The 26,536-nt window shown below is 54.6% G+C and overlaps 2 protein-coding genes across 4 annotated transcripts; one reads left to right on the forward strand and one right to left on the reverse strand.

The window, feature by feature from the left end:
* Positions 1-23,045, forward strand: ERBB2 (erb-b2 receptor tyrosine kinase 2). Of its 2 annotated transcripts, XM_045526385.1 has the most exons (28): positions 49-331; positions 6,581-6,732; positions 7,615-7,819; positions 8,609-8,743; positions 9,117-9,185; positions 9,372-9,487; positions 9,626-9,767; positions 10,585-10,704; positions 10,983-11,109; positions 12,671-12,744; positions 12,831-12,921; positions 13,153-13,352; positions 13,717-13,849; positions 13,932-14,022; positions 14,431-14,544; positions 14,641-14,798; positions 16,765-16,812; positions 18,612-18,750; positions 18,832-18,954; positions 19,204-19,302; positions 19,521-19,706; positions 19,826-19,981; positions 20,099-20,174; positions 20,469-20,615; positions 21,031-21,128; positions 21,301-21,489; positions 21,764-22,016; positions 22,150-23,045. In XM_045526385.1, exons 1-28 carry the CDS (start codon positions 259-261, stop codon positions 22,503-22,505), a joined length of 3,870 nt encoding a protein of 1,289 aa, XP_045382341.1. In that variant the 5' UTR covers positions 49-258; the 3' UTR covers positions 22,506-23,045. The 2 variants fall into 2 exon arrangements, with proteins under 2 accessions (XP_045382340.1, XP_045382341.1); XM_045526384.1 differs by lacking the exon at positions 14,431-14,544 and having other exon boundaries at positions 1-331; positions 14,638-14,798.
* A 564-nt stretch (positions 23,046-23,609) lies between these two features.
* On the reverse strand, positions 23,610-25,018 carry MIEN1 (migration and invasion enhancer 1). Of its 2 annotated transcripts, XM_045526387.1 has the most exons (4): positions 24,866-25,018; positions 24,652-24,749; positions 24,146-24,222; positions 23,610-24,059 (listed from the first exon to the last, which is right to left on the reverse strand). In XM_045526387.1, the coding sequence occupies exons 1-4, from the start codon at positions 24,952-24,954 to the stop codon at positions 23,976-23,978; spliced, it is 348 nt and encodes a 115-aa protein (XP_045382343.1). In that variant the 5' UTR covers positions 24,955-25,018; the 3' UTR covers positions 23,610-23,975. The 2 variants fall into 2 exon arrangements, with proteins under 2 accessions (XP_045382343.1, XP_045382342.1); XM_045526386.1 differs by having other exon boundaries at positions 23,610-24,222; positions 24,866-25,015.
* Positions 25,019-26,536: the final 1,518 nt, after the last annotated feature.

The raw sequence follows: 26,536 nt of genomic DNA on the forward strand, positions 1-26,536 counted from the left end.
GCAGTTGGAGGGGGCGAGCTGCGAGCGCGCTTGCTCCCAATCACAGGAGGAGGAGGAGGTGGAGGAGGAGGGCTGCGTGAGGAAGTATAAGAATGAAGTTGTGGAGCTGAGATTCCCCTCCCTCGGGACCGCAGAGACCAGGAAAGCCCCCCGGCAGCCGCGCGCCCCTTCCCTGGGGGCCCTTCCCGGCACCCCGCGCCCCGCGCCCTCGCAGCCGGGTCCAGCCGGAGCCATGGGGCCGGAGCCGCAGTGAGCACCATGGAGCTGGCGGCCTGGTGCCGCTGGGGGCTCGTCCTCGCCCTCTTGCCCCCCGCAGCCGCGGGCACCCAAGGTGGGTCTGGTGTGGGGAGGGGGTGGAGCAGCGGCGGGACCCTGGCACCTGGGTCCCCCGGGCCGGCGGGGACAGAGGGCCGGGATGAGCTCTCCCACCTCGAAGTTTCGGACAGTCGAGGCGCTCCGGGCAGCCGGGCCCTCAGGCAGGAGGGGGCCAAAGAAGGTGGCGCAGGGGGGCAGTCACACCGAATCGGCTCGAGATGGCCCATTCAAGAGACTGGCGCTTTCTAGACTCCGGGAGAGCTGCGGGAACTTGTCAAAAAAGTTCTCTGGAATTGTTCAGAAAGTTTTCCCCCAACGGGTGGATTGCGTAGTGAGCGCGAGTGTGTTTTCCCCTTTCTTGAGCCCCTCAAGCGTTCTCAAAGCTTTTCCAGTTGGCAGCCTCCGCCTCCGGACCGGACTGGGCTGGATTCCTCGGGGGTCCCCTCTGCCCTGCCCCTCCCCCTCCCCTCCCCGCCCCCCTCCGGCCGATTGAGTTTAGTCGCTCCTGCCTCGGACCGGGTCCCTTGTGGAGGGGGGAGGTGGGGACAGCAACCTGTCCTGCCGGAGCCGGGGAGAAAAGGGTGGCCGGCGAGCTGCGGAATTACCTTCTGCTGGGGTCTGGGTTGGGGGCAGGGGGAGAGGTTTGTTTTGAACAGATTTCTGTCCCGCCAGCTTAGGGGCTGTGTGCTTTGTGACTTCTGGAGCGCGCGGACCATGGAGGGTGGTGGTGGGTTTCCTGGGGTGTAAAGAGGGAGCGTTCCAAGGGAGGGGTCCCTGGGCAGTCGGAGGGGAAGGGAGGCTAAGGCAATAAGGCCAGATGGGGGTATACAGAGGGCTGTTGTGTGGGGGGCAGGGTGACGTGGGGGCAGTGTGTATTCTGACCCATCTGTCCACCTGTTTGCAATAGTGATAAAAGCTAACATATATTCTGTGCCAGGTATAATCTGCCAGGCACTATGTATGGTGTTTTGCATGCATTTTCCTTTAATCCTAGAAAAATCCTATAATAGAAGTTCTACTAGCATCCCCATTTTCCAGGTGGAAAACCTGGACTTAAAAGAAGTTTGAGTAGCAGCCAGTAAGTGGTGGGGCCCAGATTGGACCCCTGGCAGTGCGACTCCAACCACACATTTGAAATCACTGTATTAATCTGCTTGGAATGATGGGGGACACTTCTCCCTGAATCACTGGGCTGTAGGGAAGACAAAATGAGAGTGTTCTGGGATTAGTGGGTGGTCTCCATAGGTCAGGGAATCTGGGCAGGGGGTGGGTGTCATCTTGTCTGTGTGTTGCCTGCGGGGCCCTCCGCCAGTGCATTGCAGTGTTATCCGAGCGATGTCAGTGTGTGTGTGTGTGTGTGTGTGTGTGTGTGTGTGTGTGATGCAGCGTGACTATGCCAGGGTGTTCCTGAGTTGTGTGGTCTGTGTGTTTGTGTGTCTGGGCTTTGTGTTGCCAAACAGCAGTCTCCCTGCTGACTTGGGGACAGGCTGAACTCTGTCCTCTCCAGGAACCTCCTTCAAGGTGCTGGGCCAGATCTGCTGTAAACAGCGGGAGGTGGCCCCACGCCTGCTTCTGGGGTGAAGGCTCTTCTCTTCCCTGAGCCCGTTCTTCCCCGCCCTGTTTCCCAGGCGGGCATCTTCACCTCTGACCTTCTGATGAGCAGGGTGAGGCCAGGCTGGGCTGCAGCATAGAGTGGCTGCCCTCTCCTTCGTGGCCTGGGAGTTGAGCAGGCAGGGAGTGGCAGTTGCTGCAGAGCTGGGATCTGAAGGGTGGGTTCTCTGGACTAGGGCCTCGTGTCTTCACCCCTCAACCTGCACTGCTCTGTGTGTGACGCAGGAGATGGTTAAAAAGGCAGTGCACCACCCAGCTGCCTCTAGCACCCAGATTATATCCCAGGGCTGAGGGCTGGGCCAGGAATGTGGGAGAAGGGGAGAGCTGGGAGAAGGCCCAGAGGGTCAGGGTTTTGCTGAAATCCTTTCTTAGAGGTCCAGGTTTTGCAAATTGTGGCAAACACATCCTTTTAATTTTGCAGAGCTCACTTATATTTTAATTCCAGTATGATTCTCCCAACAACCTCCTCTCTTTAGTAAATACTTAGGGAAAGTGCTCATTTTAATATTCAAGAAAAAACAGTTAAAAAGATAGGATCAAATGTAAAAAGAAAATACGTTGCATTCCAAAGTCAATACGAAGCACTGTTTATTCTCTCTTGGTTTGAGATTACTCGTATTCCTGCTGCACAAACCTCTTGCCTTAACTTTTTAGAAAGGTACAGCGTGCTTCCTAAATGCTAGGCTTTTATTCCGTAGATAGTTTTATTTCATCTCTGCAACAATCCTGTGAAGTAGGTACATGCAGATGAGAAAACTGAAATTCAGAGAAATGAAGCAACTTATCCAAGGCTTCCCAGCTATCCCATAATGCTCAGGGCATTTTTGGACTCTCATGAGGTGGCATTAGGAGGTGGTCAAAATCTTATTCTTTTCAACAGGAGTGCTTTGAGCAGGTGGCCAGATGGGACTAGAGGTGAATGACCTTCCCATCTATGTATGTGGTCTATAGAATGTGGGGCTGAGCTGGGGGGCTCTGAGGTCCCCTCCTGGCTGTGGAGTCCTCGCCTTTCGTGTCCAGCCCATGTCTGCCTTCCTTGTGGGCCTTCCCAGCATGGCAGGGGGCTGAGGGCAGGAGGGGGCAGAGGCCATAGTGACATCCAGGGCTGCGGGTGAGGGAGACAGAGGGAGTGGAAGCCTGAGGGGCCAGTGTGGGGCTGGGGCTGGGATGCTGGGGTAGGGTCCAGGGTAGTTGTGCCTGGCCCTGAGTGATGGAATGATCTAGAAAGAGATCCCCCTCCCTGACTTCCACCTGTGGGAAGCTTCTCTGGAGTGACACCTTCATCTTTTGTTAGGCCACCTATCCTCCCCACCCCTGGAAAGAGAGCTGACGTAGGGATGTGTGCTCTTTCATGGAGTGGGAGAATTCTTATAGCTAAAGTTTGTGTTGTCCCAGTTCTGTTTACAAAGCCTCCTCATGTTTACAGACTGCTTCTAGATTCATTATCTCATTTAACTCTCATATACCTTCTCGAAGGAGTAAGAGTTGTTGCAGCCAAGTTTAGGTCAGTACACATTCATCCAGTGCCCACTAAATCACAGGCACTGCTGTGCCTAGAGAGGAGTCTGGCTTAGCTTCTGCTCTGGAGGTCTAGGGACTTGCTCAAGGTCACACAGTGAGTAGTTGAGCTAGTGTTCTGGTCTGAAGACCCCCCAGCCCAGGCCCTAGTCTGATATTAGGCCTGATACACCAGGTGTGTGTGGTGCGTGGGTCCCGGCATCACCAGAATGGGCTCTGGCCCCATGGCTCTGGGGGCGTGGGTGAGCTGAGGGGCTGCAGGTGGTTTTATTGGTAGTGTTCACGGGAACCAGTGGAAGTGTTGGCTTTTCTGCTGTGAGCAAGAGAAGCAGCTGGGGCTGCAGGCTGGTAGGGAGGAGAGAACCCATTTGAGAAAACCCCCAGGGGGCAGGGGCCAAACTCTGACCACTAAGTCCAGCAGGAGGGACATGAAGGACTGTGACCAGCTCTGAGCAGAGGGATGGATACTGTGACCTCAACTGGTCTCTTTTGGTTTGGAGACTCTTGGCTGGATTTCATTCATTCACTCACTCAGCAAACACTTACCCAGTGCTCACTCTGGGCCCTGAACTGGCCATGGGCTGGTTCTGCCACACACTGTCTTTGCCCTGGAAAGTTGGAGGTTGGGGCTTCCCAGGGACAGGGCCCTGGAAACAAAGAACACCTCTGTGTGGAATTAGGACTCTCTACCCCGAAGAAAATCAATGGGGGCAGGGTAGATAGAGGACCGAGGTGAGGACTGGTGTGGGAGACTGGTGAGGAGATGGGGGATGGGAGGAGGGGACAAGAAGGCCTTGGTGTCACATCAGGGTGATGGGGGATGAGCCAGCAGGCCTGCAGCTCCCCAGGAGCAGGGCTCAGGGCACCAGTTCTCCACCTGTCCGCTCACAGACACTTTCAGAATCTTAATCAGACGCAAATTGGCCACAAATCGGGTAAACAAACTCGCTAGTGGGGCGGGACTACCACCCTTTCTGACCCTCCTGCCCAGCGCAGCCGCCTTGCCCCGCCTAGAGCCCATAATGTCTGTTGGTGGCATCAGGAGAGTTAGGGTGTGTTTATGTTGGTGTGGGGGATGGGGTGTATTTGTGTGTGTGCAGTTGGGCCTAGTGGAAGGAATGTGGGATCTAAAGTCAGTCAGTTCAAATTCTGCCTGCACTGCTCTCGAGGTTTATGAACTTAGGAGAATCTAACCCCTGCCAGCCTCAGTTTCCTTCTTTGCAAAATGGGGGTTGCAGTCCCAGTCTCTGGAGGACGGTTGTGAGGATCCACCCGGAGTGCCTGCAGGGAACACAGTAGGTGCTCCGCCCAGTTTAGGTGGCTGCACTTGGGTCCCATTGTTGTTGTTTTCCTATTGCCTGGCTGCCACAGTTGGTGTCCCTTGGAGAGGGCCCGCAGGGGGTGGAGTCGGCCCCTGCCCCAGCCCTGCAGGGACACTGGGCTTGGCCAGGGCCTGGGGTCTGGGCCTGGAGACAGCTGTGCCTATGAGGCAGCTGAAGCCCTGAGGCCGGGGGAGGTCCTGGCAGCAGGGCGTTATTTTGGGCCTGGCCTGCCACCCCCTGCTCCTGTTCCTCTTGGGAGTCTGCGGGGGGAGGGGCTGAGGAAGGGGAGGGGGTGCGAGTGGGTGAGGCCTGGCATGGGGAGGCAGCAGTCTCCCTCTCCTCTAGTGGGGACATGGACCCTGGAGTTCTATTTCTGGACTCTCCCCTTCCTCCCTCTTTGCTTCCTTCCCTGTCTTCCCAGAGAGTGGGAGTAGAGACCACTCTGGATGTTACTGGGAGGCCACCAATTTGAGGCCTTTGGCCCAGGCTAGTGGGACCTGGGGGCTTGCCCTACCTGCCTTTCCCCAGCTCTCTGGAGGCAGTGGTGTATCTCATTCCCCCTAGGATTTGACCTTAGGCTCCACGTTTCTGGGAAAGCAGGGGCAGACCCGAAAGCCAGCCCCTGTGTTTTCCCTGAACTGCATGTAGTCCGCGGGAGGTGGAGCAGTGACCAACGACAGGAATTCCGGGCAGCTCAGGCACCTGTGGGCCTGTGGATCTGAGGGTGCCCTCCACGCCCCCACCCTCCAGCCCAGCCTCCTGGGCAAGACACGCTAGGTGATTCATCTCACCAGAGCAGAAAAACGAGTTCCACTGGGCACTTTCATCTCCCCCTTGCTGGCAGAGAGGCTGCAGGCTGCTACCCAGAGCGCCCCTCACCAGGGGTCATTTACCCCTCTAGTGTCCCTGGTGTGGTAGGTACTGCTGGTCACAAGGACACCAGGCTGGGGTCCAGGTGGGCCACGTGTGGCAGTTCATCTTGATGCCCCATGACTGATGGCCGGCGTGGGGCGGTTACACAGGCTGACGTAGTGCCTTTGTGGCAGGAGTTTCGTGGCACAGACTCTGCCAGCTGGTTTTGGAGTCTTGCCCTGAGGAGGTGGCGAGGGTGAGGGTGGCAGCGCAGGAAACTTGGGAGCATGCATCTCCCTCTCCCAGGCTCTGCAGCCTGGGTCCCGATGCCCACAGCTGGGGCCTGATGTGCCTTTTCTCTGCATGGGAAGTTCCAGAGGTCTCTATGGTGACCAGGCCCCTGATGGCATCTATGCCCCAGCTACGATTCCAATTGACACTCCTTCCCCACGTTGTGGGTGGCATTACAGGGGTGGTATCCCTCGCCAGGAGGTTGACATGTGGGCTTGTTGGAATGGCGCAGGGAGAATGCCCCTAGTTTGTTTGCTTGGGAGAGGGGCAGGGGGTACCCAGAGGATTCATGATTCATCCTCGCCTCTCTTGGGGGATTTTTACCCCTTGGCCCTGGGTCGTGCCTGTGGGACAAAGAGAGGCTTTCTTTGCCAGCCAGCACCCTGTATTGGTGGGCAGGCTGCATGGGGCTGTCTCACTGGGGCCCCCTGTGGATGCCCAGGGTGGGCCCAGCCACAAGGAGCCTCTCCTCTGATTTCCTTCTTCTTCCCAAACACACAAGCCTTCTTGTGTTATTAACTCTGCAGCTGCACGGGATGTGGCAGGAGGGGTCCTTCAGTCATGCTTCCCCCCTGTCTGAGGCAGCATGACTCTGGGGAGTGAGTGTGGATGGGGGGACCAGGTCAGAGTCACGGGCAGTGTCCTCTGACCCACCTGCTCCCTCCTGCCAGTGTGCACCGGCACAGACATGAAGCTGCGGCTCCCAGCCAGTCCTGAGACCCACCTGGACATGCTCCGCCACCTCTACCAGGGCTGTCAGGTGGTGCAGGGTAACCTGGAACTCACCTACCTGCCGGCCAATGCCAGCCTCTCCTTTCTGCAGGTGAGGCCCGTGGGCAACCCAGCTAGGCCCTGCCTTCAGCTGGGCTGAGCCTTCTGTTTATGGGTGGGTGGGAGAAGAAGGTGCCCCTTCCCTATATTTCCTCTTTGTTGTGGTTCCTCAACCAGGAAGTCCTTTCTAATGTCTAACCCCCATCCGATCTACTGTAAAATCAGTTGACTCCCTCTCTGTAATGTGGCCGGCCATGGACATCTCTGGATGGGATGCATCTGTGTTTCTGCTAAATTTTGCACTCTGTTGCCAGCACAGTCACTTCCCCCATCCAACTGCCCCAGCTACTAACCCTCTTCCACCTACAGTGAGAGATGTGGGTTGCAGGTCCAGTTCTGCCACTGATGAGTCATGTGAATATGGTGTAGACCCTTAGCTTCACGGAGTCTCAGTTTCCCTATCTGTATCTTGGAAGCAACAGGTATCCTGGGAGACCCATTGTGAAGACGAAAAGAGAAATTTCTGTGAAAAGGTTATTCGCAGGCGAGAGTGGAAACCAGCCTGCTGGGTGTGTCCTGGGAGCTGGAGTGGGGCCACGTATGCATTGCTTGGTCTGTTGAATTGCAGACGTCATCTCGTCCAGGCCTTTCCTTTTACAGATGAAGCAACTGAGATGCAGACAGGGAGGGACACTAACTCCCAGTCCACAAAGTGCTCCCCCACCATTATCTCTCTCGATCACACAGGAATCTGGTGACGCAGGTGGGGAGCAGCCTTGACCTCCATTTCATGTGTGAGGGAGCAGGTCTGCTTCATGCCTGGGGGCTTTGCCCAAGATCCCCAAGCACTAGGGATCCCCAAGGAGGCCTTGGGGGTGGTAGTGTTCCAGGGTCCTGGTCTGGCTCAACCCCACCCTGGTCTGTCCCCTCCCAGGACATCCAGGAGGTGCAGGGCTATGTGCTTATCGCTCACAACCGGGTGAGGCAGGTCCCACTGCAGAGGCTGCGGATTGTGCGAGGCACCCAGCTCTTTGAGGACAGCTATGCCCTGGCCGTGCTAGACAATGGAGACAATGCCACCCCTGCCACAGGGGCCTCCCCGGAGGGGCTGCGGGAGCTGCAGCTTCGAAGCCTCACAGGTGACCTTCACCATCACTGAAACCTTCTCTTGGTTATTTAGAGCTGAGCAGGGCCACTGCTAGCCACAGGGAGGCTTTGTGCAAATTAGAAATGGTCTCCCCTCTGGGTGGACACAGATAGAGCCGGGGAAGACGCCCTGAGAAGATTAGGAAAAGATTTCCCTTCTTCCTAGGAGGTTTCGGCCTGCATCTGCACACATAATTTGATCATTAGAATGCAGGCTGGGTTTTTGCCCCCACTTGGCTGAGTGCAAGTGTGCAGTGAACAACCTATGTAACTGTATGTGGCAGCCTTGGAGCTACAGTGTCCCAAATTCTGGGTGCCAGGTGCTTTGCATGCGCGACTCCATCTCAGTCATGCTACATTCCTATAAGGGAAGCATCAGTGTTATTCTCATTTTACAGATGAGAAAACTGAGGCTTGCCAAGGATAAGTGACAAAGATTACATAGCTAGTTAGTGGTGGGGCTGAGTTTCAGACGCCACAGTCTCTCTTTTCCCCCACCAAGCAGTGTTCACAGGGTAGAGGTGAGAGGGAGGCGAGAGCTCATGTCCACATGGACATCCGGACCCTGATATGGACAGCTCGCTCCTCCCCGGGTCTCACTGTGTTCATGTGTATGTGTTGGGGGGCACAGGGCTGGAAGATGCTGGAGATATCTTCTCTCCTCGTGGGGTACGTGGGGGCTGTTTAAAAGGCCTGCTCCCCCTTAGACAGCAGGAGGGTCCCAAGGGAGGACAGGGGTGGTAAATGGGGAAAGCCTTCCCTCATTATTGCCTCCCCCCCAGAGATCCTGAAAGGAGGGGTCTTGATCCGGCGGAACCCCCAGCTCTGCCATCAGGACACGATTTTGTGGAACGACATCTTCCACAAGAATAACCAGCTGGCTCTCACGCTGATAGACACCAACCGCTCGCGGGCCTGTAAGCCACGCTCCTCCCCGCCTGCAGCCCCTTCTCCCAGACAGCCCGCCCGACCCCCGGTCCTGACTCACAACCCCCGGTCCCCAGTCCTGACTCACAACCTCCGCCGCCCGGGCCTCCGACAACACCCATTGCCTCTCTCTGGGTCCCTCCTGCCAGCTCTCTGCGTCTCTTTGTCTCTGTGGTTCTCTGGCCCGTCTCCCTCCACTTCTAGATTGGGCCTGTGGTTTCAGAGCCCTGTTTTCCTGTCTGGGTCCCTCTGTCACTGCGCTTTCTGCCTCTTGGCCTCTGCTGCTGTTCCTGTCTCTCTCCATTGTTGACCCGTCCTCTCACTGTCGGACATCTCTCACTGCCTCTTTCTGGTTCTCCGCAGGCCACCCCTGTTCTCCAGCTTGTAAAGCCTCCCACTGCTGGGGACAGAGTTCCGAGGACTGTCAGAGCTGTGAGTCTCAGGGAGGCCCAGAGGCTGGGGGGCCGGGGTAGGGTGGAACACAGGTGACATGGGAGGGGCCGGGTGACAGGCCTGGGGGGCCTCTTCCCTAGGGCAGGAGGTCTCCCCAGAAAGTGGTGCTGGGGAGGATCCAGTGCCAGCTGCTGCTCAGCCCTCATCCTACTCTTTGCCCAACAGTGACACGCACCATTTGTGCCGGTGGCTGCGCCCGCTGCAAGGGCCCGCTGCCCACGGACTGCTGCCACGAGCAGTGTGCTGCCGGCTGCACGGGCCCCAAGCACTCCGACTGCCTGGTACGTGCCTCTGCCCTGTGCTTGCTGGGCCCCACCCCCAGGGGGCAAGGGGTGGGCACCCTGCCTGGTACTGCCCGATTGCCCCTAGCACACCAGGGAAGAGCAGCCCAGTGACAATCAACTGCCTGTCTCCCCCAGGCCTGCCTCCACTTCAACCATAGCGGCATCTGTGAGCTGCACTGCCCAGCCCTGGTCACCTACAACACAGACACCTTTGAGTCCATGCTCAACCCCGAGGGCCGTTATACGTTCGGTGCCAGCTGTGTGACTGCCTGTCCCTGTGAGTGCTGGGGAGGTTGATTTGTGTAAACAACAGCCTGTTGTGAGTACTTTCCGCCCCTTGCTTTGGAGAAGCCGTTGTGACAGTTCGTGTCGAGCTCTTTCAAAGGCCGTGGAGCAGGTGGCAGCAGAGACAGGCAGCTAAGAGCCCAGACTTCGGAGCCGGACCACCTGGGTTTGAAACCTGGCTCTGCCACTTAGTAGTTCTGTGGCCTTCTCCTTGCTGTGCCTCCGTTTCCTCATTGGTAAAATGGAGGCAACAGTGGTCCTAACTTCATATAAAATTTGAATGAGTTAACATTTGTAAAGCTTTTAGAACAGTGCCCAGTATAAGCTAAGTGCTCCTAAATGTTGGTCTTTATTCTATAGTCTGGATAGATCAGGGTGTTTTTTAACAGCTCCCCTGTTCACTGAGGGACATTTCAGGACTGGGCTCAGACTTGGGGAGCCCCTTTCCTTCCATGGGAACGGGAGGGGGTGCCTTCAGGTCCTGGCTGTACCTCCTTACAGTTGATGAGAGGACAAAGTGGAGAGCCAGACTGGGTTCAAATCCTGGCTCCTCTACTCACTAGCACAATGACCTTGAATAATTTACACAACTCTGCGCTTTGGTTTCCCTTTTTACAAAATAGGAATCTAACAGTGCTGATCACATACGGTTGTTGTAAGGAGTATGTGAGTGTCACGTGTTCAGACACGTAGTGAGGGCTTTTCAGTATTGGTTGATATTATTCTTATTGTACCTGGGCATGGTGACACTGCTCATGGTGGCACATGAAGGGCTGGGGCACATGGACACATGTTCCTGGTCTCCTCAGACAACTACCTGTCTACGGATGTGGGATCCTGCACCCTGGTCTGCCCCCTGCACAACCAAGAGGTGACAGCTGAGGACGGAACACAGCGGTGTGAGAAGTGCAGCAAGCCCTGTGCCCGAGGTGCCCACTCACTGCCCCCTGGGCCAGCTGCAGTTCCTGTCCCTCTGCACACCCAGCCTGGTCCAGCCCACCCTGTCCTACCCTGTCCTCACACCCTCCCGGGGCCACTGTCTCTGCCCCTGGCCCTGCCTAGTCCTAGAGTTTCCCTGTATCTCCTGCCACTGTGGGGAGGGCGCCTGTGGCCCCAGGCAGGGACTGCAGACAGGACCCTGGTGCTGTTCAGTCCCACTAGGAAGGCCGAGATGGCCCCTCACCACCTGCCCGCCCACTCCCCACAGTGTGCTATGGTCTGGGTGTGGAGCACCTTCGAGAGGCGAGGGCTGTCACCAGTGCCAACATCCAGGAGTTTGCTGGCTGCAAGAAGATCTTTGGGAGCCTGGCATTTCTGCCGGAGAGCTTTGATGGGTAAGGGTGTGCACAGGGGCCTGAGGCAGTGTCAGGACAGACACAGCGTCCTGAGGACCTAGATATGGCAGCATCTCTGGGGGATGGTGGGAGACAGAGGTGGGGGCCAGGAATGCAAAGGTGGGTGGTGGGAGACCAGAGGCCACAGGGACTTGGGGGAGGGGCATTATTTTTGTAAATGATAAGTTATCTGTGAACACGGACTTGTACAGTACAGAGGTCAAACCATCTAGATAAAGTAAAATTCCCCGTGAGTTCACAGCAGCTTTATGCATAATAGCCCCAGATTGGAAATAAGTGCACATCAATAGGTGAATGAATAAACAAGTGGTGGTATATCCGTACGATGAAATTCCTCTCAGCAACAAAAAAAAATGAACTACTGATACACACAATATGAATAAATCTCAAAAACATGTTGAGCCAAAGAAGCCAGGCACAAGAATCCATACTGTGTGATTCCTTTTATGTGATGCTCTGGACAGACGAAGCCACTCCATGGTGAGAGAGATCAGAGAATAGCAGCTGCCCTGCAGTGGGGCAGCCCTTCCTGGAAAGGGGAGGACACAAGGGAAATTTCCAGGGTGATGGAAATGTTCTGAGTATTGATTGGGGTGGTGGATACAGGAGTGAATGCATCTGTCAAAATTCATCAAACCGTATGCCAAGAGTCTGCATTTTGTTATATGTAAATTATACTTCAATTTTCAAAATGGACTAAAAAAAGAAAAAATTCCCTTCCATACTTCCTTTACCTCTGTACTCTCCTTTCCAGAGGGTACCGTTGTTAAGTTTGTGTGTGTTCATCCAGACAATTTATAACACACACACGGAGAGACACAGTTGTAACGGTTTTGCAGGGGAGGTCGGTTTATGTATTGTGAGTGCTGTCTGCCCCTTGCTTTGCGGAGCCAGTCGAGCTGCCTTCTTTCAACAGCTGTGGAGCAGGTGGCAGCAAAGCGAGGCAGCTAAAAGCCCAGACTTAAGCCAGACTGCCCAGGTTTGAAACCTGGCTCCACCACTTACTAGGCACATGACAGTCTTGCCGTGCCTCAGTTTCCTCATTTGTAACTGGGGGCAAGAATAGTCCCAACCTCATAAGGTGGTTATAAAACTTGGATGAGTTAACATTGGCAACACTCTTAGAACAGCGCCTGGCAGGTACTAAGTGCTCCTAAATGTTAGCTTTTACTCTGTGGTCTGGAGAGATCAGGGTTTGAACAGCCTACCTATTTCCTGATGGACATTTAGGTCATTTTCAGTTTTCACTGTTACTAACAGTTCTGTCTTGCACATGCCTCTGAACAGAGGCCAGCGTCTCTCTAGGCCACATTCCTAGAAGTAAGATTTCTAGATCAAAGGGTATAAATACTGTTTTGATAGATCCTGCCAAATAAGGCCTGGGCTTTGAAGTTCTCAGGATGGGAACAGCCTGGCCCGATCAGCAAAGGGCTTAAGTGACGGCATTAATGCTGGGGTGGGGAGTGGGTGGCAGGCCTGGCTCTGGGGGTGATGCCCACTCCCTTCCCGCCCCTGCTGACTCTTCTCCTGATCCTTCCAGGGACCCAGCCTCCAACACCGCCCCCCTACAGCCAGAGCAGCTCCGAGTGTTTGAAACCCTGGAGGAGATCACAGGTGGGCTGTCTCTCTGCATCCTGCTGCTGGGGGGCTGGGGGTCCTCGCCCTGTCCCCACACCCCTAATCTCACCCTCTGCCTGCAGGTTACCTGTACATCTCGGCATGGCCGGACAGCCTGCCTGACCTCAGCGTCTTCCAGAACCTTCAAGTAATCCGGGGACGAGTTCTGCACGAGTGAGTAAGGGGGAGTGGGGCCTGATGGGAAGGAGTCCCAGGGAAGAGTCCCTGTGAGAAGCTTTGGGCATAGGGGAGTGTTCCTGTTCCCCAGGGACACAGCAGTAACCTTTCCACGAGAACTCACAGAATGTGCTGGGGACAGGAGGAAGGTGAGGGCAGCCCTTGCTGACAGGGAAGGGGGCAGTGGTAAGGGGCCCACCCGGCAGCTGAGCACCCCTCCTCCTACAGTGGCGCCTACTCGCTGACCCTGCAAGGGCTGGGCATCAGCTGGCTGGGGCTGCGCTCGCTGCGGGAACTGGGCAGTGGCCTGGCCCTCATCCACCGCAACGCCCGCCTCTGCTTCGTACACACGGTGCCCTGGGACCAGCTCTTCCGGAACCCGCACCAGGCCCTGCTCCACACTGCCAACCGGCCAGAGAACGAGTGTGGTAAGACAGGGAGCCCGGTGCTGCACGCGCCCTGTCTGCCAGCACACGGGAGTGCCCGGCGGGCCTGGCAGCAGCTTTCCTGGACTTGTGCAGACTGCCTGTCCTTGGTGTACTGATCTTGACTCTGCTCCGCCTGGCGTGGCTTCTTGGCGTGGCTTCTAGCTGGGTCCTACCACACTGCCGTTGGCATCCTTCCTGTCCCCTCTCTGTTTCTGGAATCTCAGAACTCTTCCTCTCCCTGCACTGGCTAGCACCTGTCCCCACCCTTCCAGCCCAGAGCCACACCCACAGCCCCTTCCCCTGGTTCACTTGGACATGGGGCCTCCTCTAAGAGTCTCCTCTGGTCCCTTCCTCCTCACTGCAGTGGGCAAGGACCTGGCCTGCTACCCGCTGTGTGCCCACGGGCACTGCTGGGGTCCGGGGCCCACCCAGTGTGTCAACTGCAGCCAGTTCCTTCGGGGCCAGGAGTGCGTGGAGGAGTGCCGAGTACTGCAGGGGTATGTGGGGCAGAGGAGCGGGATGGCTGGAGGGGTGCACAGCAGCTCTTCCCAGATCCCCCAACAATGTCCCTTTCCTCAGGCTCCCCAGGGAGTATGTGAATGGCAGGCACTGTCTGCCATGCCACCCTGAGTGTCAGCCCCAGAACGGCTCAGTGACCTGCTTTGGATCGGTGAGGTGCTCGTGGGCTCAGAGCTGGGTGGCAGGAAGGAGGGGGCATTGCCAGGGACCTGGCAGGATGGGGGGAAGCCGCAGGGTGTGCTAGAGGAGGGTGGACGGAGACGGGAGCTGGGGGATTCCAGGGCCCTTCAGACTGGGAAAGGTCCCAAGAGGCCTGAATTCTTGGCTGTGGCTGTGCAAAGGTGGTTAGACCTGCTGGCTCAGGCATTAGACTACCTGGATTTAACTTCAGGCCCTGCTTCCAATCTTGGTTTTCTCATTTCTAAAATGAATATGATAATAGTACCTACCCCGCTGGGGTGTGGCAAGAATGAAATTAGGCTGGGCTTGGCACAGTGCCTAAGCACTGAAAAGGCTTTCTGCAAAATGGTTATTGTTGTTACTCGCTGTTACACCTTAGATAATTCGCTTCCCTCTCCGGGAGCCTCCAGTTCTTCATCTGAAGCCCCCGCCCAGGACCAGGCTTGAAGGAGGCCCCAGAGGGAGGGTCCACAGAGCCTGGGAGAAGAGCAGGGTGTTTATCCCAGGACCAGGGTGAAAATAGTTGCTGGGTGGCTGTGGGAAGGGTCATAGTGCCGGCCCCCACAAACCTTTTCTCCCCACCCAGGAGGCTGACCAGTGCGTGGCCTGTGCCCACTACAAGGACCCTCCCTTCTGCGTGGCTCGCTGCCCCAGCGGTGTGAAACCTGACCTCTCCTATATGCCCATCTGGAAATTTCCGGATGAGGAGGGCACGTGCCAGCCGTGCCCCATCAACTGCACCCACTCGTGAGTCTGGGGGCCTTTTCTGCAGAAAGGAGGGCTTTCCTTTCAGGAAAGCTCTTATTGTAAAAGGGGGACACTGCTACCTTTTTCATATCTTTTCTGATCACAGAAGTAACACATGCTGTTAAAAATTTTAAATTTAAACATGCAATATAGGCCGGGCGCGGTGGCTCACACCTGTAATCCTAGCACTCTGGGAGGCCAAGGCGGGAGGATCGCTTGAGGTCAGGAGTTTGAGACCAGCCTGAGCAAGAACGTGACCCTGTCTCTACTAAAAACAAAAAAAAATTAGCCGAGCATAGTGGCACTCACCTGTAGTCCTGGCTCCTTGGGAGGCTGAGGCAGAAGGATCACTTGAGCCAAGGAGTATGAGGTTGCTGTGAGCCAGGCCAATGTCATGGCACCCTAGCCTTGGCCACAAAAAAAAAACAAAAACAAACAAAAAAAACCCCATGCAATATAAATTAATGTCACCAGCAGTTCTATCCCCACTGTTAATAATTTGGAAATTTTTCTCTCTAGTTATTTTTAATCTCTGCATATTCTAGCATATATATACTATTATATATATAATATATATGTTAATATGTATTATCTAATTGTTTTTATCTGTGAACATTCTCATATCTTATATGTATAAACTACATATGTTAATACATATTATTATTCTTCAGTTGTTTCTATCTGTGTACCTTTTAACATATATTTCTTTTTACCACAATGGGATCATAGGCTTTATGTATTGTTTGCAAATTGCTTTTAATCACTTAACAGAATCTTGCAGTGTTTTTCCATGTTCCAACATAGTGATCTATGTTATTTTAATTGTTCTCATTTAGTTGTCTTTACACAGGAAACACATGAGTATGATCTTGTGGTAAACATTTTCAGCAATATAAAAGTATAAATGTTCAAAGCAAACATGTCCTTTGACTGCCCTCCCCTGCCTACCCACTCTCCCTCCTCCCCAGGAAGAGCCACTGCATTGGCTTTGGTGTGTGCATCCTTCCAGGCTTTTCTCTCCATATGTACATATGCAGATTGCATTTATATTAGGCTGAGTCATATAAGATTCCTGTTAGTCTAAGTCAAAAATGGTCAAGAAAGAGCAATTTTAGGCCCAGTGTGGTAGCTCATGCCTGTAATCCCAGCACTTTGGGAGGCTGAGGTGGGAGGATCGCTTGAGCCCAGGAGGTTGAGGCTGCAGTGGGCTATGACCATGCTACTGTACTCCAGCCTATATGACAGAGTGAGACCCTTCTCTTACCAAAAAATCCAAACCATGGAACAGCTTTTTCATATAGTTCCACTACCTATAATCAGATTTGTGAGTGTGTGTGCATTTTTTAATGTACATGGGATCATGAACTCTACATATTGTTCTGCGTTTTGCTTTTTTACCCACTTTATGTATCCTTTCTTGTGAGTACATATAGATCTACCTCCTGTTTTTTTAAACTACTCTATCTATAGCACGAATGTAATTTAACCCTGTCCCTATTGGAGGGATATTTTGCTTGTTTCCTTTTTTTGCACAGTTTTTTGCAATTGAGCTCCATGTACAAGTGAGCGTCCTTGTGCGTGCCCCTTAGTGTGCAGGTGCTGGCGTCGAGAGGTGGAACTGCTGGGTCATAAGTGTTGTTTAAAAGGTGTTGCCAAACTACTTCTGGAGAAATTGTACCAGGGTAGGGAGGGAACAGCTGAGCTTTCAGACTTGATGTTTCTGGTGGCCACCCCTTCCGACCCACCACGGGCAGGAGGAGGGGAGCAGGGGGTGCGGGTTCCCAGACTGGAGAAGGAATCCTTTGTGGGGTGGTAGAAAGAGCACTGGTGACCTTGAGCCCAGTTTCTGCCTTTGTCAAATGGGGATAATAACCCAACCACACCCACCTCCTGGGGTTGTGGTGAGGCTGGAGTGAGCCCAGGAGGGTGGCTCCCAAAGTTGTTGACGAGACTCTCTCTCCTGCAGCTGCGTGGACCTGGATGACAAGGGCTGCCCTGCTGAGCAACGAGCCAGGTTGGCCTGGTCCCCAGGATGTACCCCCTATTGTCCTTCACTTCTCCATTGGACCCTGGGTGGTCACTGCTGTGGGGAGGCAGGGTCTCCTGACATGACACATGTCCCTTCCCACCCACTGTGGATCCTCCTTTCAATTTGCTTCAATAAATGGACAGAGGACCTGCTCAGGATGCTTGGGGCGGGGGGGATTGCAGGGACAGATGGCTAAGATGGCTAATGCCTTCCCACCCTCGAGTAGTCTGATGCCTCGCGAGGGACACAGGCAAAGTTCAACTCCTTGGAACTCAAGGTAGATTGAGAACGCAGCTGCAGCCCTGAGGAGGGAACGGTGACTTCTTAACTGGGGATGGCAGGGTGCTTCAAGGAGGAGGTGGCATTTGAGCCAGGCCTTGAAAGGGGGGCAGGTATTTCACTTGCATTCAGGTGGAAAGCACTGGGGGCAAGTGTCAGGAAAATCTAGGCTGTGTTCAAAGGTTCTGGTGTGGTGGGCTGTTGAGTAAGCACACAGGTGGGGGGATGGGGTCAAGTTGGAGTCAGGTCAGGGCCAGATCTGCAGGGGATAGGCCTTCACCACCAGGCCACAATGTTGGACTTCATTTTCTGGGCAGCTGGGAGCTTTGGGAAGGCCTTTGAGGAGTCTGACCTAAGCAATTGTCCACAAAACAAGCATGCAGGCCGGGCGCTGTGGCTCACACCTCTAATCCTGGCACTCTGGGAGGCCGAGGTGCTTGAGGCCAGAAGTTTGATGTTACAGTGAGCTGTGATGACACTTCTTCCCTCTGGCCCAGGCGACAGAGCGAGACATTGCTTTTAAAAAAACAAAACAAAACAAAACCAAAAAAGCAAACATGCATTAGAGGTTTACTATGTGCTAGGCCTTGTGCTAAGCAGAGGGGACAGGATGACAAGAATGTCAGGTCAATGCCCAGAGCTCCATCTATCCCAGGGTGAGCTGGGTCTTGGAAGAAGACTCGGTGGAGAAATGGTGGTCCGGCAGAAGGAACAGCATATGCAAAGGCTGGGAAGTGTGGAAAATTGTGACGTAGGGGTGAATAACTTGGCTAGAACATCAGAATCATTGGGTTTACATTCCTGGGCCCCACCCCGTGCAGCAGTCAGAATCTCTGGGGGTGGGGCTCCAGAATTGTGCATACAGACGGTCCCCAATTTACAATGATTTTACTTATGATTTTTCAATTTTATAGTGGTGTAAAAGCAACACGCATTCAAGTACCTGGATAGCCCTTCTGTTTTTCACCTTCAGTGCAGTAGTCAATAGAGTATATGAGATGTGCAACACTTTATTATAAACCAGGCTTTGTGTTAGACGATTCTGTCCAACTGTAGGCTGCTGGCGGTGTAAGTGTTCGAGCACGTTTAAGGGAGTTTAGGTGTCTTAAATGGATTTCGATTTATGATATTCTCAACTTAACAATGGGTTTATCGTTAAGTCGCAGATGTGGCCCCAATGTAAGAGCATTTGTATTAACAAGCTCCTTGGTGGTTTTTACACCATGAAGTTGTAGAGCCCTGAGTTAGAGCCAAGGGCAAGAACAGAGAGAATTTGCAGATGTGGATGGAGAGGGCTTCGAATGCCTGCAAGGACTTTGGACTTTATTGTGGAGGCAGCGGGGAGCCAAGGCAGGCTTTCGAGTAGGGAGCAGAGGGACAGAGCTGGGTCACTCTTTCGACTTCCCTTTCTCAGTGTCGGGGACCTTTGTGTCTGTCCATGGGCCCCCCTCATCCCTTCCACCCCAGACTGGCCCTGAGTCCCTGACTGTGACTCCCGCCTCCAGCCCTCTGACGTACATCATCCCCGCTGTGGTGGGCATTCTGCTGGCCGTGGTCTTGGGGCTAGTCTGTGGGATCCTAATCAAGCGAAGGCAGCAGAAAATCCGGAAGTACACAATGAGGAGGCTGCTGCAGGAAACAGAGGTGAGGCGGCGTGAAGGCCTCCCAGCCTGCCTGGGGTCCAGAGCCAGCGCCCAGCACTGACCCTCCACCCCCTCGTCCCAGCTGGTGGAGCCGCTGACGCCAAGTGGAGCGATGCCCAACCAGGCTCAGATGCGGATCCTGAAAGAGACAGAGCTAAGGAAGGTGAAGGTGCTTGGATCCGGAGCATTCGGCACCGTCTACAAGGTCAGGGTCCAGGCCAGTTCCTGCGGTGGGCAGTCCTAGAGGGTGGGGCGGTGCCTGGAGGGCTGTGGTCAGGAGTTCCGAAGGGAGGGGCAAGGGCTGGGGACAGTGCTGTTTGGCAGGGGGCAGTTACAGAGGCAGGAACAAAGGGAGAGGGGCAGGCCCAGGGCTGGGGAAGGACGTTCAGAGCACAGATAGTGGCCTGGAAGGCAGGTGGGATCTTCTACCTCACATTTTCCTCTTTCTGCCCAGGGCATCTGGATTCCTGATGGGGAGAATGTGAAAATCCCAGTGGCCATCAAAGTGTTGAGGGAAAACACATCCCCCAAAGCCAACAAAGAAATCTTGGACGTAAGCCCCTCCGCCCTCTCCTGCTGGCAGTATAGGAGGGACCCCCAGCTGCAGGTCGGGGCTCTGGGCTTTCTTTTCTGGGTATTGGGGAGATGTGATTCCCCCAAAACCTTGGCACTTAACCTCTAGTTAGTGAGGGTTGCAGTGGTCCCTTAGGCGGGGTGTGTGGCTGGGGGCTTGTGGTCCCCTGTAACTTCTCAGTGAACCCTCACCCCCAGGAAGCATACGTGATGGCTGGTGTGGGCTCCCCGTATGTCTCCCGCCTCCTGGGCATCTGCCTGACATCCACGGTGCAGCTGGTGACACAGCTCATGCCCTATGGCTGCCTCCTGGACCACGTCCGGGAACACCGCGGGCGCCTGGGCTCCCAGGACCTGCTGAACTGGTGTGTGCAGATTGCCAAGGTATGCACGTAGGGGCCTGGGGGGCCTGGGCTCCGCAGCTCCCTTGGGAGCAAGCCCCTGTCTCCACACGGGACCAGGGTGGGGTCCCAGAAGGTCCACACTGGTGCCTGCCATTCCAGGGGATGAGCTACCTAGAGGATGTGCGGCTTGTGCACCGGGACCTGGCCGCCCGGAACGTGCTGGTCAAGAGTCCCAACCATGTCAAGATTACCGACTTCGGGCTGGCTCGCCTGCTGGACATTGACGAGACAGAGTACCACGCCGATGGGGGCAAGGTCAGAGGAGGGAGCAGTGTGGGTTGGGGCGGAGGAGGTCTGGCCCCTGGGAGAACTCTGAGAATGGCCACCTCTCCATCGCACCCAGTTGGAGGACTTCCTCCTCTGCTCTCCCAGGTGCCCATCAAGTGGATGGCGTTGGAGTCCATTCTCCGCCGGCGGTTCACCCACCAGAGTGATGTGTGGAGTTACGGTGCGTGGTGGGGAGGGTGGGGGGGATGCTAGTGGGAGGATGAGAGCTGGGATGGGGAGAATTATGGGGCCACCTTAGCATGTGGGAGGGAAGGAAGGGGCTGCCTGTGCCCCACGCTGCAGGGTCCATGTAAGTCCCCGAGACTGGGGAGAGACTGGGTAGGTCCTGTCTCTTGGCATCACATCTCCCTCCCCCTGCCATGGTGCTGGGCTCCTGGGCAGAGTCTCTGGGCTCTGCACACTAAAGCTCTGCTGGTCCCCCAACCCTCGACCCCTGTCTCTGTCTCCACCCTAGGTGTGACTGTGTGGGAGTTGATGACTTTTGGGGCCAAACCTTACGATGGGATCCCAGCCCGGGAGATCCCTGACCTGCTGGAGAAGGGGGAGCGGCTGCCCCAGCCCCCAATCTGTACCATCGATGTCTACATGATCATGGTCAAATGTGCGTGGCTGAGCTGTCCAGGTTGCTCGGAGGAGGGCTGGGAGGTGCTGGGTGGAGGCGCCCACAAGGGGCATGGGAGGGGACCAAGAGCAGGATGTATGTGGACCCAGGGCCCCTGGTATATTTAAAGGAGCCTCAAAAGCATCTCGTGTCCCTTCTGCAGTAGAGTCCAGAGGTTCTCTAGAGGAACAGTTAGAAAGAGACTTCTATGCAAAATTAAAATGGGAAACTAGTAGAGATGTGCAAAGGTTCTGGCTGAAGACCCCAGAGTCTGGTACTGGTTCTCTAGCACCTGTGGGCTTTGGGCTGTCCCTTGGGGTTGTCTAGACCAGGCTGGAGAGGGAGTGGGAGGTGGAATGGCAGCGAGCACACAGGCTGCACCCAGGACTAGATGCTGAGCTCCCTCCTGCCCCAGGTTGGATGATTGACTCTGAATGTCGGCCGAGGTTCCGGGAGTTGGTGGCCGAATTCTCCCGCATGGCCAGGGATCCCCAGCGCTTTGTGGTCATCCAGGTACTGGGCCTTTGTGCCCTATCCCTGCCTATGACTAAGAGAGCACCCTTCCGCAGGGTGGGAAAGGGAAATGGCCCCTGGGTGCCGGCCTCTTGCCCTCTGCGAGCCTTCCCCGGGAGGCTGCACACCGGGCTGGGGAGGGGCTGCCACCCCGTGTCTCCCTCCTCCCCAGAATGAGGACTTGGGCCCGGCCAGCCCCTTGGACAGCACCTTCTACCGCTCGCTGCTAGAGGATGATGACATGGGGGACCTGGTGGATGCTGAGGAGTATCTGGTACCCCAGCAGGGCTTCTTCTGCCCAGACCCTGCCCCAGGCGCTGGGGGCACAGCCCACCACAGGCACCGCAGCTCGTCCACCCGGGTCAGTGCCCTCGGTCACACTGTGGTGGCTGTTTGGTTACCCCCACCCCCACCCCAATAAACTAGGGCCCCTTTCTCTGATGTTCCCTAACCACTACCTTTCCCAGAGACCCCATTGTCCCTAAGGATTCCTATTGCTTTCCAACCTCTGTGACCCCATTCTCTCCATGGTGACTATGTCATACCCCAAAGATGACCTCTCTTTTCCTCCTGTGATCCTGTCACCTCCCATGGAGTCCCCATCTCAGATCCATGACTTTCTCTCTTGTCCCTAGAGTGGCGGTGGTGAGCTGACGCTGGGGCTGGAGCCCTCTGAAGAGGAGCCCCCCAGGTCTCCACTGGCGCCCTCAGAAGGGGCTGGCTCTGATGTGTTTGATGGTGACCTGGGAATGGGGGCAGCCAAGGGGCTGCAAAGCCTCCCTCCACATGACCCCAGCCCTCTACAGCGGTACAGTGAGGACCCCACAGTACCCCTGCCCTCTGAGACTGATGGCTACGTTGCCCCCTTGACCTGCAACCCCCAGCCTGGTATGGAATCTGGGCCCAAGCTGAGAGACTGGGAGGTGGGGGAAGTTGGGGACCCTCAGCCCAGGGTCCACTGCAGGGGCAGCAGACACCTGGGTCTCTTTTCCTAACAAGTCCTCGTCTCTTGCCCTTTCAGAATATGTGAACCAGCCAGATGTTCGGCTGCAGCCCCCACTACCCCTAGAAAGCCCTGTGCCTCCTGCCCGACCTGCTGGTGCCACTCTGGAAAGGCCCAAAACTCTCTCCCCAGGGAAAAATGGGGTTGTCAAAGACGTTTTTGCCTTTGGGGGTGCCGTGGAGAACCCCGAGTACTTGGCACCCCGGGGAGGGGCTGCTCCTCAGCCCCACCCTCCTCCTGCCTTCAGCCCAGCCTTTGACAACCTCTATTACTGGGACCAGGACTCATCAGAGCGGGGGTCTCCACCCAGCACCTTTGAAGGGACTCCAACAGCAGAAAACCCTGAGTACCTGGGCCTGGACGTGCCAGTATGAATGAGAAGGCCAAGTCCCCTGGGGCCCTGCTGTGCCCATCACCATGACTTCTAGCCCATCACCACGAGGTGGGGAAGGGCTCTCCAGCCATATCCAGGGGAGCCTGCCATGCCAGGAACCTGTCTGAAGGAACTTTTTTCCTGCTTGAGTTCCCCAGTGGCTGACAGGGGCCCAGCATGGTGGAAGATGGCAGCGCTGGGGAGCCTTGGTTGATTGTGGAGCCCTGTGGACTCCAGGGTCCAATGGATGCCACTGTCATAGTCGCCTCACCGGGGGTAGCAGTCCAGCCTGGCGCTCTACTTCCAGCTCCTCAGTACTTAAGGATTTGGGGAAGCTGGCCTAGGAGGGGGAGAGGCCCCAGGGGAACATCTAAGAGCAAGAGCAACCCCTCAGAGACTGTCCCTGACACCTACTGCTGCCCCCAGGAAGAAGAGAGCAGCAACAGCGTCCAGATCCAGTCCTTGTACAGAGTGCTTTTTTGTTTTGTTTTTACTTTGTTGTTGTTTTTTTAAAGATGAAATAAAGACCCGGGGGAGAGTGGGTATTGTGTGGAGCGGGGAGGGGTTCCTGGGGCAATAATGTCCCTTCTCCACACTCACTTTCTCCATTTGCAAATATATTTTGGAAAATAGCTAGGCACCAGCCTACATCTGGGGGTGGTTCTGTGCCATCCCTTACTGCTCACCTTAAACACTCAACTCCTCTTTTCCTGGAGGGAGTGGCTAGAAACCTCCAGAAAGCTTGAATGAGGAATGTAACATCCGCTTCCCTGGCTTTTGGGTTGGGGGGACTGGGAAGTTGGGGTTCTGATCTGAGAGTCTTTTGACCACAAGATCATTCTTACTTAGAACAAACTATTTAATAAGTCCTAAGGCCACCCACCAGCATGGGGTAATTTCCCCCCTGTGGCTCAGGCAGGTGGGCGGAAAGGGGGAAAGCAGCACAGTCTACCGTGGGACTTATTTTCCTTGCCTTGGCTATGAGAGAGGAGCTCACTGAATTAATTAGCTGTCCAGAAAAAGCCCACCCACCCAGCACAGCCACCCTGGTGGCCCTCTATACTCCCAGACTGGACATAAAAACACACACACTAGTTGGCACAAGTGTTTGTAGTGCCATTTTATTGCCAATAGCAGACACTGCCCAGGACTAAGGGAGAATAAATTAGATCTACTGTGGCACCTGACAGGCATTGCCAAGCTGGGGAGAGGACTGGGCTTTTGTGGGCACTGATCCTGGGAAGGGGGGTATAAAGTGGTTGTGGAAATGTCCATGGAGAGCGTCTCTCTCCCACCCCCAAGCCACGGAAGCTTCTATTCTTTCCTTGTACCCAAAGGGGCAAAGTGAAGGCCAGGGTCTCTTAGCTGCCAGGAGCTAAGAGGAAAGAGGCAGGGGGAGCTCCTAGCAGGACCAAACAGGAGACCAAGGCTTGGACCTCAGAACAGAGCAGGAACCCAGAGTCACGTGCAGTCACAGGATGATGCAGGGAGGACGGCTGTTGGTGATCTTTTCTAGGGGTTCTCCATTACTGGCTCTTCGGATGGCTTCAATGAGCTAGAGGGCAGAGATGTGGAATGATGGGATGATGTATTGTTCAGGTAGGGTGACCCAGGGGTCCTCCCAACACTGCAAATACTCACATCTTTCTCATAAGGAAAGCCCCCATTCTCCAGCTTGGAGAACACCAGCTGTCCATTGATCTCGATCTCAAAGGCTCCTGGTATGAAACAAAAGGATGAATAAATGGTATGTTGAGAACAGAGGCAGGAGTCGGGGAAGGACCTCCAAAGGCCCTTCCCGCCCCCTTAGACTTCACACAGGCTCCTTCAAGTCCCTGTCAGTCCCCTTAGAAACTTCTTTGTGGTTCCTAAGCCATTCCCCAACTCTAGGTCAACTCGAATGAACCTACAGGAGGCCTCACCTGCTCCCTCCCCTCCAACCCTATACTATTGCAGTCTAATCGGTTTTTCCCTACAGGCTTCACCTGTGACCCCCTGCCTATGCAAGGGGGCTCATGTTGGCTGGATATCTTACCAAGTGCCAGACACTGAGGGGCACTTTACATAAAGCAGCCGAAGTCAGACCTAGAAAAGTGGCAGACCTGGGATTTATAACATTGACTCAGCAGGTGTTCTGCGGGCCTCACCTGTGCCCCCCAGGCGCGACTCGATCTCGATGCCAGGATACTGCTCCTTCACCGCACTCGCCAGCTCCAGGTAGGTCGCCTCAAAGCCACAGGGTTCACTAGGGAGAAGAGATCTGGAGTGGGCTGGGGTTTCGGGGGAGGGGCCGTCCGTGGGCCCATCTCGGTCCTGCCGGGGTGGGGTGCGGGGGGTGGTCTTCCAGCCGCAGCCGCTCACCAATACTCCACCACGATGCGGACCCCACTGCCCGGCTCGACCTCCCCGGGAGGGGGCGCTACGGACGCCTGCCCCGGCTCCCCACTCATCGCTGCCGGCTCCGCTCAGGCCTCTGCTTCCGGGTGCGACGTGACGTCACGGGCACGTGACGGGGCGGGGCCGCGCGTTGCATCCGGACGCCCCCTGCAGGCCGCGGTTACTGCTGCGATTGACCCTATTCCTCAGCTCGAGCGCTGGGTCCACTGGCGCTGGGTCCACTGGCGCTGGGCGGACCGTCCAGGCTGTCCCTGGCTAGGGTCCCCAGAGTGCCGGGCTTGCCCCGCAGCTGGTGTCCGCCGGGTTTTGTGGCCTTATTTAATCTAATAAAATATCTTAGACTAAAACGCGCTTTCCAGTTTACAAAAGGAAGAGAAAATGGTGGGGCAAGCAGTTTGGAGATGGGTATTGTGTTTGGACTGATGTAATAGTTGCCATTTCTTGCTAACATGCTGATGATACTTGAAACCATCCCACAGCTGCACACCTCAATGCTTCTGGCTCCGAAGCTCTAGACTGCCTTTTCCCATCTTTTGCAACTGTCTGCTCCTCAGGCCTCCGTCACTTGCAGTCAGCTACGGCACATCCCCCGTTTCCCCCTAGCCTCTCACGAGAGGGCTCGCATCATTATTGCCATTTTCCGACTCTGGAAATGGAGGCTACCTAAGTCCTTGCTTTTTCCCTGCCCTGGAGTACCACTATAGTGTCCTGACAGGTCGCCCACTTCAGTATCCCTTTAAACCGTTCATTTTCTTCTAACAATTCAGTGATTTGTACAGTTGTGCAACCATCATCCCAATCCAGTTACAGAACGTTTCCATCAACCAGATAAGCTCCCTCTTGCCTGTTTGCAGACAATCTAGCCTCAAATTCCAGCCCTAGGCAAACGCTAATCTGCTTTCTGTCTCTACAAATTTGCCTTTTCTGGATGTTTCATATAAACAGAATCAAACAATATGTGATCTTTTGCTTCTGGCTTCTTTCACTCTATATAATGTTTTTTTGAGGTTCACCAGTGCTGTGTGAAGTACCAGTAGTTTGTTCCTTTTTATTGCTGAGTAGTATTCCATGGATACGCCACATTTTGTTTATCTATTCACCGGTTGATGGACGGTTGGGTTTACAGTTTTTGTCTATTTTGAACAATGCTGCTATGAATGTTCATGTAGGTTTCTTTGTGTGGATATATGTTTTCATTTATCTTGGGTAGATTCCTAAGAGTAGAATTGCTGGGTTATATGGTAATTTTATGTTTAACTTTTTAAGAAACTGCCAAGCTGTTTTTCAAAATGGCTATATTATTTTACATTCCCACCAGCAATATGTAAGGATTTGTTTTTCTATATCCTCACTAATACTTGTCATTTGTCTCTTTGATTATAACCATCCTAGTGATCATGAGATAGTATATCGTTGTGGTTTTAATTTGCATTTCTTTAATGACTAATGATGTTGAGCATTTTTTCATGCAGTTATTAGTCATCATGTATATAACATTATTTGAAGAAACATCTATTCAAGTCTTTTACCCATTTTTAATTGGATTGTTTGTCTCTTTATTATTGATTTGTAAGACTTTATATATTTTTGGTATAAAGTTCCTAATCTCATATGTGATTTACGAGTATTTTCTCC

The sequence above is a fragment of the Lemur catta genome, chromosome 15, assembly GCF_020740605.2.
Source record: "Lemur catta isolate mLemCat1 chromosome 15, mLemCat1.pri, whole genome shotgun sequence".
NCBI classification, from domain to species: Eukaryota; Metazoa; Chordata; class Mammalia; order Primates; family Lemuridae; genus Lemur; species Lemur catta.

Excerpts from the sequence above, each read along its gene's own strand:
- ERBB2 (XM_045526385.1), top strand. The coding sequence starts at position 259 with ATGGAGCTGGCGGCCTGGTGCCGCTGGGGGCTCGTCCTCGCCCTCTTG. Across the intron at positions 7,820-8,608 it reads GCAGCTTCGAAGCCTCACAG|AGATCCTGAAAGGAGGGGTC; the intron begins GTGACCTTCACC and ends CCTCCCCCCCAG. Across the intron at positions 14,023-14,430 it reads CAGTGACCTGCTTTGGATCG|ATAATTCGCTTCCCTCTCCG; the intron begins GTGAGGTGCTCG and ends GTTACACCTTAG.
- MIEN1 (XM_045526386.1), bottom strand. The coding sequence starts at position 24,954 with ATGAGTGGGGAGCCGGGGCAGGCGTCCGTAGCGCCCCCTCCCGGGGAG. Across the intron at positions 24,750-24,865 it reads CGCATCGTGGTGGAGTATTG|TGAACCCTGTGGCTTTGAGG; the intron begins GTGAGCGGCTGC and ends TCTTCTCCCTAG. Across the intron at positions 24,223-24,651 it reads GTCGCGCCTGGGGGGCACAG|GAGCCTTTGAGATCGAGATC; the intron begins GTGAGGCCCGCA and ends GTTTCATACCAG.